Source organism: Vipera ursinii, assembly GCF_947247035.1.
Source record: "Vipera ursinii genome assembly, chromosome: 4".
Classification (NCBI taxonomy): Eukaryota; Metazoa; Chordata; class Lepidosauria; order Squamata; family Viperidae; genus Vipera; species Vipera ursinii.
The window spans coordinates 14,761,982-14,774,939 of NC_139514.1; the positions used below are offsets into that span (position 1 = coordinate 14,761,982).

Below are 12,958 nucleotides of genomic sequence, written 5' to 3' on the forward strand. Positions count from 1 at the left end.
AAGTGTGATAAAATGCTTTTTTTTTTTGTAGGATAAGAAGTTGTAGACCAGATCTTCAGCCTTAATTGTATCTGTAATATTTGTAGCATTTCCAGCTAACAGATTGCCATGAGGTCTACAAAAGCCCAGTTGTCAAGTCCTTGGTGCTCTCTCTGAGTTAGGTTGCTTTCTTTCAAACATTTCCTTACCCAACTAGGTAACATTATCAGTGCAATGAAACATCTGGAAGAAAACAACCAAGCTCACAGAGAACCAAGGATGCTACAGTTCAATACTATAAATATTCTCTTCTATTAAAAGTTGCTATGCAGGCAGGCTTCTGATTTTGTTGTCGTGGCGAAGCAGATGCAGGAAGATGGGGCTCCGTCTTTCACATTCGATTTTGCCATCGCTAGGGTACGCTGGAAAGGGTAAAAAGTTGCCCTGTAGAGGCGACAAGCAAGGAGGGGACTCTCATTGATCATGGGGGGAGGGGGGCAGCATCCCTCCCATTTGATCTGAGGAAGCCCTCCAAACTGGTAGGGGAAAGACTAACTACATTCGCATAGCCAGTCCAAAGCTGCTGACTATGGAAGACAACAAGCACTAACAAGCAATCTTACAGCAATGTGGATGAAACTGTGTGAGACCTGATCCTCTCTTTATGATTTTAAGACCTCTTCCTGAAAATATGCCCAAAACTCCCCCCTGATGAGAGAGTGAAAGGGAATTTCCACCCCATTCCCTCAGGAAAAGAAAAGCAGTGAATTAATTAATAAAATATTTATAATGGGGGAAAAAGTTGCTGTGCAAGCAAGTCCTTAAGCTAGTGACTTCCTTGCACGCCAATATACAGTTGTCCAAACCTCTCATCAACTAGGAGGTATAAGCAGTTTACTCAAGATGCTAAAAGAAAGAGCATTGTTACTAATTGTGCCACATTACTAAGATTGAATTTTGAGGTTAAGGTAAGGCAGAACATCTAATATAAAGTTTGACTCCTTCAGTCACTGCAAAGACCATACCGTATTACTGACCAGTTACTTATTAAAACAGTTGTGGCCAAAATTTGCCTCATCTAAACCATTTTGAAGTTTATTTGTATGCATACAAGCAATAATACAATATATACTGCACCCCCAACAAAACTTTGATACTTTGCTGAGTAGCCATAAGCAGAAAAGCAGAAACAGAGCTTGCATACCTTTAGCCCACTACATTGTAAATGCAAGACAAAGAAAAAGGCTAACATAGCGGAAATTACAGAATCACATTGGAATATTTTAGATAAACCCATTTATGTGTCCTTATTATTATTATTTAACCCTTCCTACTAAGTCAGCATGTTAGCCATGCTATCTCTGAGATATCACTGGTGAATAGAAACAATACGGTTTACGGGGACACAGGTTCTTGGCTGAGTCTTCTCTCTGTTGCCACTCGGCGTCACTTTAGCCTGCTATGAATGTTTTCTTGCAATGTGTAGTGGAATGTAGTCTGGATTCTCAAGAAGCGGGGGGGATGCATTCCAGAGAGCAAAGAGACTGTGAAGTATGGAAAGTTTGTTCTGGAGAAAGAGTTAAAACAGCTCCTCCTTAGTGATTCCCAGGGTATATCTATAGTGGTGCAAATAGTTGCTTTACTTTGGCAATATTTCTGTCCATAGGTGAGGAACAGTAAAAGAAACTGATAAAGCTTCTTGGATGAGAAGCAAAATGTCCTTCCTCAAGGAAAAAACAGTCCAGTTACCTTTCAAAAAAACACACCTTTGAGTAAAAGAAACTACTCAGAAGTAATTAAATGTGCCTTTCTTTATTCCAATAAAGGAAGATATTTGTAGTTCAGGGTTGAAATGAGGGTGTCATGGTTCTGATAGATGAAACCCATCAAAAGAACTTCAAGGCAAAATTCTTCCTTAAAGAACCTTTATTTGGGAAACAAAGTATCAGCATTACATAGATGAACCCAAAAATTAAATTCCCTTCCCCCTGATACAAAGTAACAAAGTACAATTCCCACCCCCAATAAACTGCCATAAAACACATTCCCCAATTAGCTTCAAGCACTGGCTTTCTTCTCTGCTCTTCAGCCCGCCAAAACGTTATCTGCTCATCCTTAAGTTCCCACAGCAGTGTTATTATTATGGCTAACTGAGCTTACATCCCAACCCCAACCCCCCCCCCCCGCTACACCTGAATTCTAAAAGTTTTTTTTAAAAAAGCATGTTAAAGGAGAAGAGAAAATGGCTGCATTTTCATCAGTTGCCAGAGCAGGAACATCCAATGTTAGCAGCGTTGACAAAGGGCTACTTAATGCTCTCTGAGCTTGGTTGTTTTCCTGTAGACATTTCATTACCCAACTAGGTAATATCAATAGTGCTAGGCACCAAGGACCCCTCTTTCTTGATTCTTGAGGCCTGATGCAAGGGAAATTTAAGCAGTTCATATTTAGTGGGGGGGAAGTATCATTGGTAGTGAATGCAGCCATCTATTTATGACCATACAGTCACACAACCTCAATTTATAATGTTTCTGCCAGAAAATAGCATTTACTGTATTTCCAGTTTCTGGCAAAAATGCCCCATAGAAAACATTGGGTTTGCTTCATAACTACCCCCAAAAAAGATCATAAAATGGATTGGTCACATGACTTATGACTGTAATGGGCTTAAGTTGAGAACTACCTTTATCCTCAAACATTATAATCTGTTTTAAATAGGGGAAGGACAAGACAAGAATCAGCTCTAGAAAAGTCCCCACAAATTCCTTTTGACCTCTGGTATTAACCATAATCAATTTCCTTCTAATTAGCTTGCCAATCCTGAAAATAGCAATACTCAATAAATAGCAGAAGCATGGTCACCTCTATTCCTTCAAAATAAAAAATAAAACCCAGTAGGTTACGTGGCTATCCTGATTATGCAAAAACCTTTAGCAAAGCAATAACAACCTCCTAGCTGCTCAAAAATGCAAGTTTCTTATGAGTCTATGATGAAAGAGATGGAGAAGTCAGAAGACATTCAAGGAGAAATAAAGGTTTGTATTTACAAATACTTGTCCTCATTCCACATAATCTACATTAAAGAATATTGACAGCTTCTATATCTGAGTTAATATGAAGAGACAGATTGCTCTGATCAGACCTCTGCGAAAGGCTTTAGGGTAATAAGAATCAGTCAGTGGAGCCTTCCAACCTGCTTTGTATCTAAAAAGCCCCCTCGTGAACATTCAGCGCAAACTAATTTAATACCCCCAGTGGCCATGTCAGCTGAGGAAAGTAGGGAACCAGACCATTTAAGGCACATGTTTTTCTCTTTAACCCACTTTCTGATTTGGGGCTCCCCCTGTGATTTAAAAGTATTTTATATTAATTTCCTAATTCTGATTTCATTTTCTCATTTTAGGATGCAAGAGAATTGTTGTTATAAATTAACTATTTATGTACATAAAGCAGTCTATAGGGCAAAACTGAGAGTTAGATGATATAGACATAGATAATATAAATATAGATATAGATGAAACAGATATATTGCAGATCGTAAAGATATAGATGATATTGATATAGATAATAAAGAAAGAGAAAGAAAGAAAGAAAGAAAGAAAGAAAGAAAGAAAGAAAGAAAGAAAGAAAGAAAGAAAGAAAGAAAGAAAGAAAGAAAGACCAGGGAAGGAAGGAAGGAAGGAAGGAAGGAAGGAAGGAAGGAAGGAAGGAAGGAAGGAAGGAAGGAAGGAAGGAAGGAAGGAAAGTTGACTAAATATGGCAAACAATGCCACTATTTTTATCAAACACATCTGCCTAAATCAAGGCCCTATCTGTGTACTAGATTTTTATATTTTATTAATAGGTTCCATCAAAAAGAGTTGCATGCAACAATAGTAACATTTAGGACATCTATTTTTTTCATAATTTTGTGTATGCAACCTTTCTAATATATATAGTTTTCTATCCAGAATTTTGTGCACCATTACATAAGAGTAATTTTATGCGATCACTTGCAAAGCACAGTCTATTCATAAATGTAATTTCTGTAAACTATTCACTTCTTTTTTTGGGTCCCCTGAATATTGGTAGACATTGCCATCCCTTATTCATTCTTTTCGGGGCTGCAATGGAATCTGTTCGGTGGAAATAATAATTCTGTTTCATGGAAATATATGGTATGTGTCTGTAAGAGAGAGACAGAGAGAGATCATGAAGTCTAAACAATGTATTGATCAGACAACACCAATTCTTCTTTATCTCTATTAGCTTACATTCGCCTTGGTAGCCACACCATATTAATCCTATTCTTAAAAAGTGAGGTTGAAGATTGCAACGTTCATGTGAAGAAACAGTGAATTTGATGTCACCTCATTTTTTGAAATAAAATTAAGTCAGGTTATTTTATCTTATTCATTTCACTTCGTATTTTGTAGAACAAAGCAATAAGTGAACTTGACAGAAATATAATAGTAAACAGAAAAGAAGTAAATAAGCATTTTCTGTTGCTACTGTTGAAAAGGAATCACTATCAAGACAGCTCCACTTGTCAAAATGTAATCCAATAGTAAACCTTATTCCTGTGATAGCTTAAAAGAGAAACTGACTCCTAACTGAATCGGAAGAAATTTATTTGGCTTATATGTTATTGTGAACTTGCCGGATACCCACCTCTTAAAGTTATTCATGAACTGGAAGCCATTTAATCGCTATTCCATTTTTTTCTCCAGGTTTTCAAAGCAGTCTTTCAAATGAAAAATGTGCATATTAAGGGGAAATGCATATAAAAGCTCGTACATTGGTAAAACAGCATACCAAACAGCATTACACTAAAGTAAATATAATGAAAAGTGAGAACAAAAGAGAACAAAAGGAAATTGTGCATGAGCATATGTGCAAATCTTTGGGCAGACTTTTTTTTTTAAAAAAACCCCCACAACAACAGAATTGGATGTAGAAATTGAATGGAATGTACCTACCACCAGAAAAACAAGATGTTATTTAATTTTTTTGTTAGATTTATATGCTGCTATTCCTTCCAGGAGTTCAAGCAATGTACCTACTTTTCCCTCCTTCAATTTTCCTATAACATCTCTGGGCCACTGGCTGGGTTAAGTGATTGAATATCTTTGCACAGGAATGGTTGCTTAGGGGCAAAATGTGGCCATTAGCTACCAGGTTTAGCATATCCATCTTTTTTAAATGCCCACAAAGCCTGGAAATTTGCCCATCTGTCAACATCATCATCTATCTCAGACACCCTCTCCACCTCAAAGGGCAAACTAATATTTAAAGTTTTCTAACTATGGCTTTACAGGTTGCACAAACCCAGCCATTTATAAATAAAAGTTTATGAATTAATTGGATATGTATCCAACCAGATGTAGCTTACTCAACAAACCATCTTGACATAAATCATAGATTAGGGCAATGTGTAGATCAGGTCATTTCCTAGACTATTATAGTTGGTCACACAGTCAGCCAGATGTTTCGAGTGGATTTCGCATTTTTGCCAAATCTATCAAGTATTTCCATGTACCTGGGCTAGACAGATGTTGTTGTTTGATTGGGGTTAAATGAATTGTCACAGGATGTAAGCTGTGGCAATAAAGCTCCCATTCACAATTGATTGATGGTTATCTTGTCAATGCCAATGGTGTTCAAGTGTTTTGAAATTGCACCCAAGGCACCTATTACTGTTGGTGTTACTTTTGCTTTCTTTTGCCACAGTCCTTCTGCTTCTGTTTGCAAGTCATTATATTTTGTGATTTTCTCCAGTTCTTTCTCTTCTGTTCTGCTGTCTCCAGGTATTGCAATGTTCACTTTCGAGACTATTATTATTCAGGCAAGTTTCTGGGATTGTGTAAAATAGAGACTGAGTCACAGCATGTATTATCCCATTAAGTTATTAGCATCCTTCTCTGTTTTTTTTTTCTCTTGCTTCACTTCTAAACTTGGTGATCATCAGTCACACTTTCACAAATCTGAGGTTACAATTGTATTCCACAGAACGGAGTTTGGCAAGGAACGTATGCAGCATGTGTGGATGGAATGAATTCAGTTGTGAATACTTAACGCTCCTGTTATAATTTTTCACTCTCCCCATCCAGCATTTAACGAACAGCTTGTCTTACCTTTCCAAGCCTGAGATTTTCTTTCTTTCCCCTAATTGATTGAATTGTTTACAGCACAGACTGAATTTACAAAGAAATTGAAGCACATTTTTCATGACAATCAGGAATTTTTTGTCTGATAATTTTGTTCAACTGCATCTGACAATAGAAAAGGCCATTTATTTCCTCTCAATTGGTCTAGGTTTGGTTTGGTTTGGTTTGAAAAAGCTCCTAAGTCTACACAAACAATTTCAGCTAAGGCATATGAGCATGTGCCAGGTTGAATGGATACACACACACACACACACACAAAGAGAGAGAGAGAGAGAGAGAGAGGTGAAGATCTTGTTATATGTGGATGACATAATGATTAGCTTCTATAGAAACATTCTTGCTCATATGAACTTATCTGAATGGCATGTGACTTTCCCAGTTATAGTGCAGTATATATGAAATACTGTTCCTCTGAGGCAGGCTTGTCGCACAGATTTAGTACCAAGTGAAATACCTATCCCTCAGGGCCACCAACAAAATGTCGCAGCATTATTCCTTTGTAGTGTAGTATAGTCTGCTGAACCCTCTTCCATTCCATCCCCCTTTCCACCTGTTTTCCCTTTACTTCACCCCATAGTCATTTTTCATTGTATTTAGCAAAGCCTGGAGCTTCAACAAGCCCATTTATGCACGACAGGTGCCAGTTTGGCTATTGGTACTTGTCTGTCAGTATCAAAAACTGAGGAAGCTAATTATGACTTTTTCTTAAAAAAATATTATTTCTGCTGGATTTTACACTCACACACTCCCCCCATCCTCCCCAATATTAAAAGTTGTTAAAAAGGAAGATAAAAACAAATATAAAATAACATGAAATAAGGAAGGAAAACAAAAATAAAGAGAAAGAGAAAGCTAAAAGTTCAAAAAAATAAAATAAAAAAGTAATCCAGCCTTTTGCAAGGTGGCTCATTTTGGCAGTGTAAGGTTTGATGTGGACACGAAAAAAACAAATACAACCATCACAACCATCCACTCGCCACAAATCCTCTGAGACAACCCAGAAGAATATCACTGTTGATGGTATCAAAAGCTGACAAGAGGTCAAGTAGGGCAAGGATGGATGCACAACACACACACCCATCCCTCTCTTCCTATAGATAATCTAAAAGCATGACCAATACTGTTTCCATCCCATTCTCAGGCCTAAATCCCAAATGAAAGGGATCTGGATAACCAGACTTTAATGATTTTCTCTGGTTCTTTTTCTTCTATTCGGCTGTGTCCAAATATTGCAGTGCCCACTAGGAAGACTTTACAATACCTATTGGCTGCCCAACTCCCAGCAATTCTGCAGAGTCTACAATAGTTAAAGCATTTAGAAACAAAGAATAATTTTTAAAACCCCACAAAAACAGCACATGCCAAAAGAAATCAATAAATAAACTGAAGGGAATAGAAAGAGAAAGAAAGAAAGAAAGAAAGAAAGAAAGAAAGAAAGAAAGAAAGAAAGAAAGAAAGAAAGAAAGAAAGAAAGAAAGAGGGAGGGAGGGAAGAAGGAAGGAAGGAAGGAAGGAAGGAAGGAAGGAAGGAAGGAAGGAAGGAAGGAAGGAAGGAAGGAAGGAAGGGATATCGGATGTCTATGCCTGGGTGAAGGTCTGGATGAAGAGACAAATTTTTAAGGCTTTTCAAAACAAGAAGTAGGGTGGGAACCGCTCAAATTTTGAGGGATTTCTAGTTATTATTGTTTCTAGAAATCTATATTCTAATTTTCAGCTTCTTTCACACATTTTACTTCTGTCCAATATATTTCATTCCCATATCTGATTGATCTTTGGGGCAGCGATAGCATCCTTATGCCCAACTAAACCTGGGGTGGCCTCAAGAAGATCCATTCTTATGCTAACATATTCCATAGTTTGGTGATGTGATGATCACTTGTAAAATTCTGCCTCTCTAATTCATTGTTGATATTGTCACAACCTCTATATCATGATGTCAGGTTAAAAATAAAATATGCATTGGTGTGGCATGGGAGGTGATACCCTATGTGGCTTCCATTTTCAGAAGTAGCATCACGTTTCTCGTGAAGTTTAATTCCACTCTTCAACTTCATTTTAACAATATGCTATGCAGCTATAATAAAGGGAAATCATATAACCAAAATTCATTTCTATCTTCATGTCATCCTCCCATAGAATAAATCATCTCTGGACTATATACAATTAATTTTCTCTTCTTTACCCATCTGCTTCTTCTTTTTTTACCATGTTTTGGTTACATTTGTTTTTAAGGTCAGTGTCACATTTATTTGAACAGCTGGTACTTAATATTGAAAGATTGTTGGATGATAAAGTTACACAGTCAGTGAAAGACAGATGTCATTTTAAAAACTCATTATGTTTTACTGTTTGCTAAAACAAGCACATTATGAGCACATTTTTAATAAACGATTTGTCTGCTGGTTGAGGAATCTGGCTCCTTAAATCAGAAAAGTTTATTTTACCCTCATTTGAAAGACTGGCAAATTTAATTCCTTTTCTTCAAACTTAAGGAACGTGGCCAGACTTCACAATTCTATTTGCGAAACTGAAAAAAGAAATGACACTATGGAAATTACCTTCATTTGAGATCATATAACATGCTATTTCAGGATAAAAACTTTTTTTTATAATTTTCAGGGTCACTGTTCTTCCAGATGGAAGCCTGCAAATTCTGAATGCCTCCAAATCTGATGAGGGGAAATACATATGCCGAGGAGAAAATATATTTGGTTCAGCAGAGATTACAGCTTCGGTATTTGTGAAAGGTGAGATTTAATAGGAATGTGATTGATCTGAGTAGGTTAATACAAAGTAAGCCAGAGTAAACCAGCAAGTAACACCAAGTAAACCAGCAAAAGTCCAGCAAAAGCCAGTTTGGTCTAGTGCAGGGGTAGGCAACCTTGTCTCTTTTATGACTCGTGGACTCATAAAAGAGCCAAGGTTGCCTACCCCTGGTCTAGTGGTTAAGGCACCAGGCTAAAAAGTGAGAATCAGTGAATTCTAGTTTCACATTAGTCATGAAAGCCAGCTGGGTGACGTTGAGCCGGTCAGTCTCTCAACAAATTCACAGAGTTGTTGTGGGGAAAATAAGAGGAGAAAGTATGTTGGATATCTTTGCCACCTTGAATTATTTGTAAAAATAATCCAGTGGGATACAATTAAATAAATGCTGGTATTCCAATACTGTACTCTGCTACCTACAGCCCCCGGTAGAACAGAAATAAGAATACTGAGATTCTTCTTCCTCTTCCTCTTCCTCTTCCTCCTCCTCCTCTCATCTCTTCCATCTTGCTGCTTCCTTCCTCCTTTTTCCTCCTTCCTCTTTCCACCTTCATCCTCAACTCCCAATTGCTCCTACTCCTTTTCCCTCCTCCTCCTCCTCCTCCTCCTCCTCCTCCTCCTTCTCCTCCTCCTCCTCCTGTGGTTTTGAGGATAGTGGGGAAGGGATAGTGAAGGCTTTGGACCTCTTGGATCCAAGGTTTCTCTTCTAACCTTGAGTAACTACAATCCCCTTGGAACTAGATTAGAACATGTACCTACCAAAATCCTTATATCAAGATTGCAACCTATCATCCTCTGCTACGAGTTTGGTGATCCAACATATTTAGCTGGCATCAGGTATGAAAACCATTTTTGACTTATAGTATTGTTCTGAAATAATTATATTATGCAACCGTCTAAAATCCAGACCTGTGCAGATATGTTGGACCATAATATACCTATTGTTTCTGCTGATTGGAAGCAAGTAGAAGTTGCAGTCCAACATGTACAGTCTCTCTTTCCCGCCCGCCTTCCAAAGAATGGTCACAAAGGAACTACTAATAAGAATAAAATGATTGCATTTTAAAAATTAATTATAAACACAAAGGAAACTCATAAAACATCTAAAAGGTATCAGAGGAACAGCAACACTCCAGAATTAACACCCAACTCTGCATCCTAAATATCCTACAAACCAAACTTGTGCCTGAATATTTTTTTTCTTTTTCTGAACCACAGACACAAAGCGTTGGGTTGAGAAAACTGATAAAAGAAAAAGGGAAAGAATGGGTGTGTGTTTGTAAAAAAAAAAAAGGCCCCAAAATTGCATTTACTACTTAAGGCACCTGTGTATGTTTGAGTGATCTTTGTCTCCTCTGCAGTTTTATAATGATTGTGAAAAAGGCAAACAAAACGAGACGTTCCTGCACTGTCTACATTTTCCTGATTTTTTCCATCTATTTTGCAAGAGTGTCAATCGGTGCAAGCCCAAACAGTAAAAACAACATTTGCAGGGATATTTCTTAGTTGATCCCATTGATTTGTTTTGTCTCCCAGAACCTACCAGGATAGACCTGTCCCCCAAGAGAACTGAGCTCACGGTGGGAGAAAGCATTGTCCTCAGCTGCAAAGCTTTTCATGACCCCACCTTAGATGTCATCTTTCACTGGAGTCTGAATGGACAGCCTATCGACTTTGAAAAAGAAGGTGGACATTTTGAAAGCATCAGGGCGGTGAGAATCGGTTAAAGTCCATTTTCTTTGACGAGTTTAATGGGATGCAACATGCTGAACAAATCTTCACTGCAAATTTGCAGATATGACTGAATCAATTACAGTTAGGAGAAGGAAGGAAGGAAGGAAGGAAGGAAGGAAGGAAGGAAGGAAGGAAGGAAGGAAGGAAGGAAGGATGGATTCATTTACCAAATTTAATATTTCATTTAAAATTAATTGAAGTATAGGATGTTTGCTTTAGACAAAAAGAAATTGCAGTGAATCCAATCATTTGGCTACTGTTAAAATATTCCTGAGTTAAGGCATTAGATACATTGGATCTTTAATTTTATAATTTGTAATTATGGACTGGGAATTCTGGAAAAAAAATTCTCAATTCATTTTGAAATACCAGAGTAACAAAAGCTGATTTCATGTGAGTGAAAATCATGTCCTGTCTTTTTCTATCCTATTTTTCCTTCTCTTCAAAGATAACGCTTCAGACCTACAGTGGCAACAAACTCCTAGTTAAATGTTATATTGCTGTCAATAGAAAGCTTGCCTTTTTAAAATTGATTTCCAAAAGAGTAAGCCACTTTCAGGAAACAATAGCAAAGACCAGGGCTTTTTTTGTGATAGAACGCCCAGAAAGGAGTTCCGGCACCTATTTTGGATGGAACCTTGTAGGGTAGGCAAGGTGGGTTGTATGACATGTGTGAGTTCCAGCACCTTTTTCTTTTACAAAAAAAGCACTGGCAAAGACTATAGAAATATTTCCATAATTACCATGTTTATCTGCAATAAACATTCATAAAGGCAAATTTCAAGGGATATTAAGCACCCCTTTCGTTAACTGTGATTTATTTTATAGCCACTGTGATGACAAACAATGTAACCCAATGCTCCATATATAAACACTGTTTATTATTTTTAAAAAATTTCCATTAAGATTATTATAATTGGTTGGTGTTATTTGAATGATTAGTACTGAAGATATTTACTAAATATTAATAATATCAGCAAATGTAACTCTAGTTATGCACAAACTCATACAATAGTCAGTATTTTTGTAGAGAGTCCACATCTATCTAACCAACCCATAAATATTCATTGCTCTGGGGAAAGAGCTCCAGCTCTGGGGGCTGATAGGCAAATAAAAATATTTTTGACTATTCACATGGGCATTTCATGGAATGGTTATGATTGTGCATATTCCCAGCCACCAAAGCGATATTTACCCTAGGAACCCGATTAGAATGCAGCATTGCAGGCTAACTCTGCTCACAGCCTGGAGTTCGATCCTGATGGGGCTTAAGGTTGACTTAGCTTTCCATCCTTCCAAAGTCGATAAAACGAGGACCCAGATCGTTGGCGGCAATACGCTGCCCTTGTAAATTACCCAGAGAGTGCTGTAAAGCACTGTGGAGTGGTGTATAAATCTAAGTGCTATAGCTATTGCTATTACCAAGTCAGTAAAATTTGAAACAAAGCACTGAGTGACATTTGTCTTCCCACAGAAATGACAGTACTCCTTCTGTTGGTCAACAGGTTTGGGAAAATCGCCCAGCAGATAACCTGCAACTATTGTTATTATTTTTTTTTTTTGCTCAGTGGGAGAGGAATTTATCTGGCCCTTACGTGAGGCCAGTGAAATATCTGTGCCTTGGAATGACTATGGAGGATCAGGAGAGGAGAACAGGGCGTTATGCTACCTTAAAAATAGAAGGGAAGGAAGGGGGGAATCCCTGAGAGCCAGTTTGGCCTAGTGATTAGGGCACCAGGCTAGAAACTGGAAGACTGTGAGTTCTAGTACCGCCTTTGGTGTAAAAGCAGGTTGGGTGACTCTTAGATCTTCTCCATGATGATCTGGTCCTTCAGTTGTTCCAAAACTGCTCTGATTACCACTGGAACTAGGGAAAGATACTGTATTATTATTGTTGTTGTTGGAACTAGGGAAAGATACTGTATTGTTGTTGTTGTTGTTGAAAATAGTACACCTTCCACGTGTAATACATGCCACAATAAACATTCCTATGAACATTCCTTATGGCTTTGAGAAACCTGCATTTGAACTCTGTAAAGCACTGAAGAATGTGATAAATATGCCAGTAACAGTAAAACCACCATTTAAAAATCCTAGTTAATGAACTTATGAGGATACAACAGACCCAATCTGCATCTGGGTATCGCCTCAAAATAACAGAGGGAAAAAAACCATGTTATATCAGGTAGCCTGGCCATTTCACATAAATTTACACCAGTGATGTAAAATGGCAACAGTTGACACAGGTAGTCCTCAACATACGACCACGAGCCCAAAATTTATGTTGTTAAGTGAGAAATTTGTTAAGAGACTTTTGCCCCATTTTATGACTTTTCT

The 12,958-nt window shown here is 37.7% G+C and overlaps 1 protein-coding gene across 1 annotated transcript in view; it reads left to right on the plus strand.

Annotated features, from left to right (window-relative positions):
• Window positions 1-12,958, plus strand: part of CNTN5 (contactin 5) — a gene marked incomplete at both ends in the record, with an annotated part of 284,514 nt that overhangs the window by 184,852 nt on the left and 86,704 nt on the right. Inside the window, 2 exons of the mRNA XM_083362597.1 lie at window positions 8,744-8,871; window positions 10,424-10,599. Of these exons, the coding sequence (XP_083218723.1) occupies window positions 8,744-8,871; window positions 10,424-10,599 (304 nt within the window). The remainder of the gene's footprint in view (window positions 1-8,743; window positions 8,872-10,423; window positions 10,600-12,958) is intronic.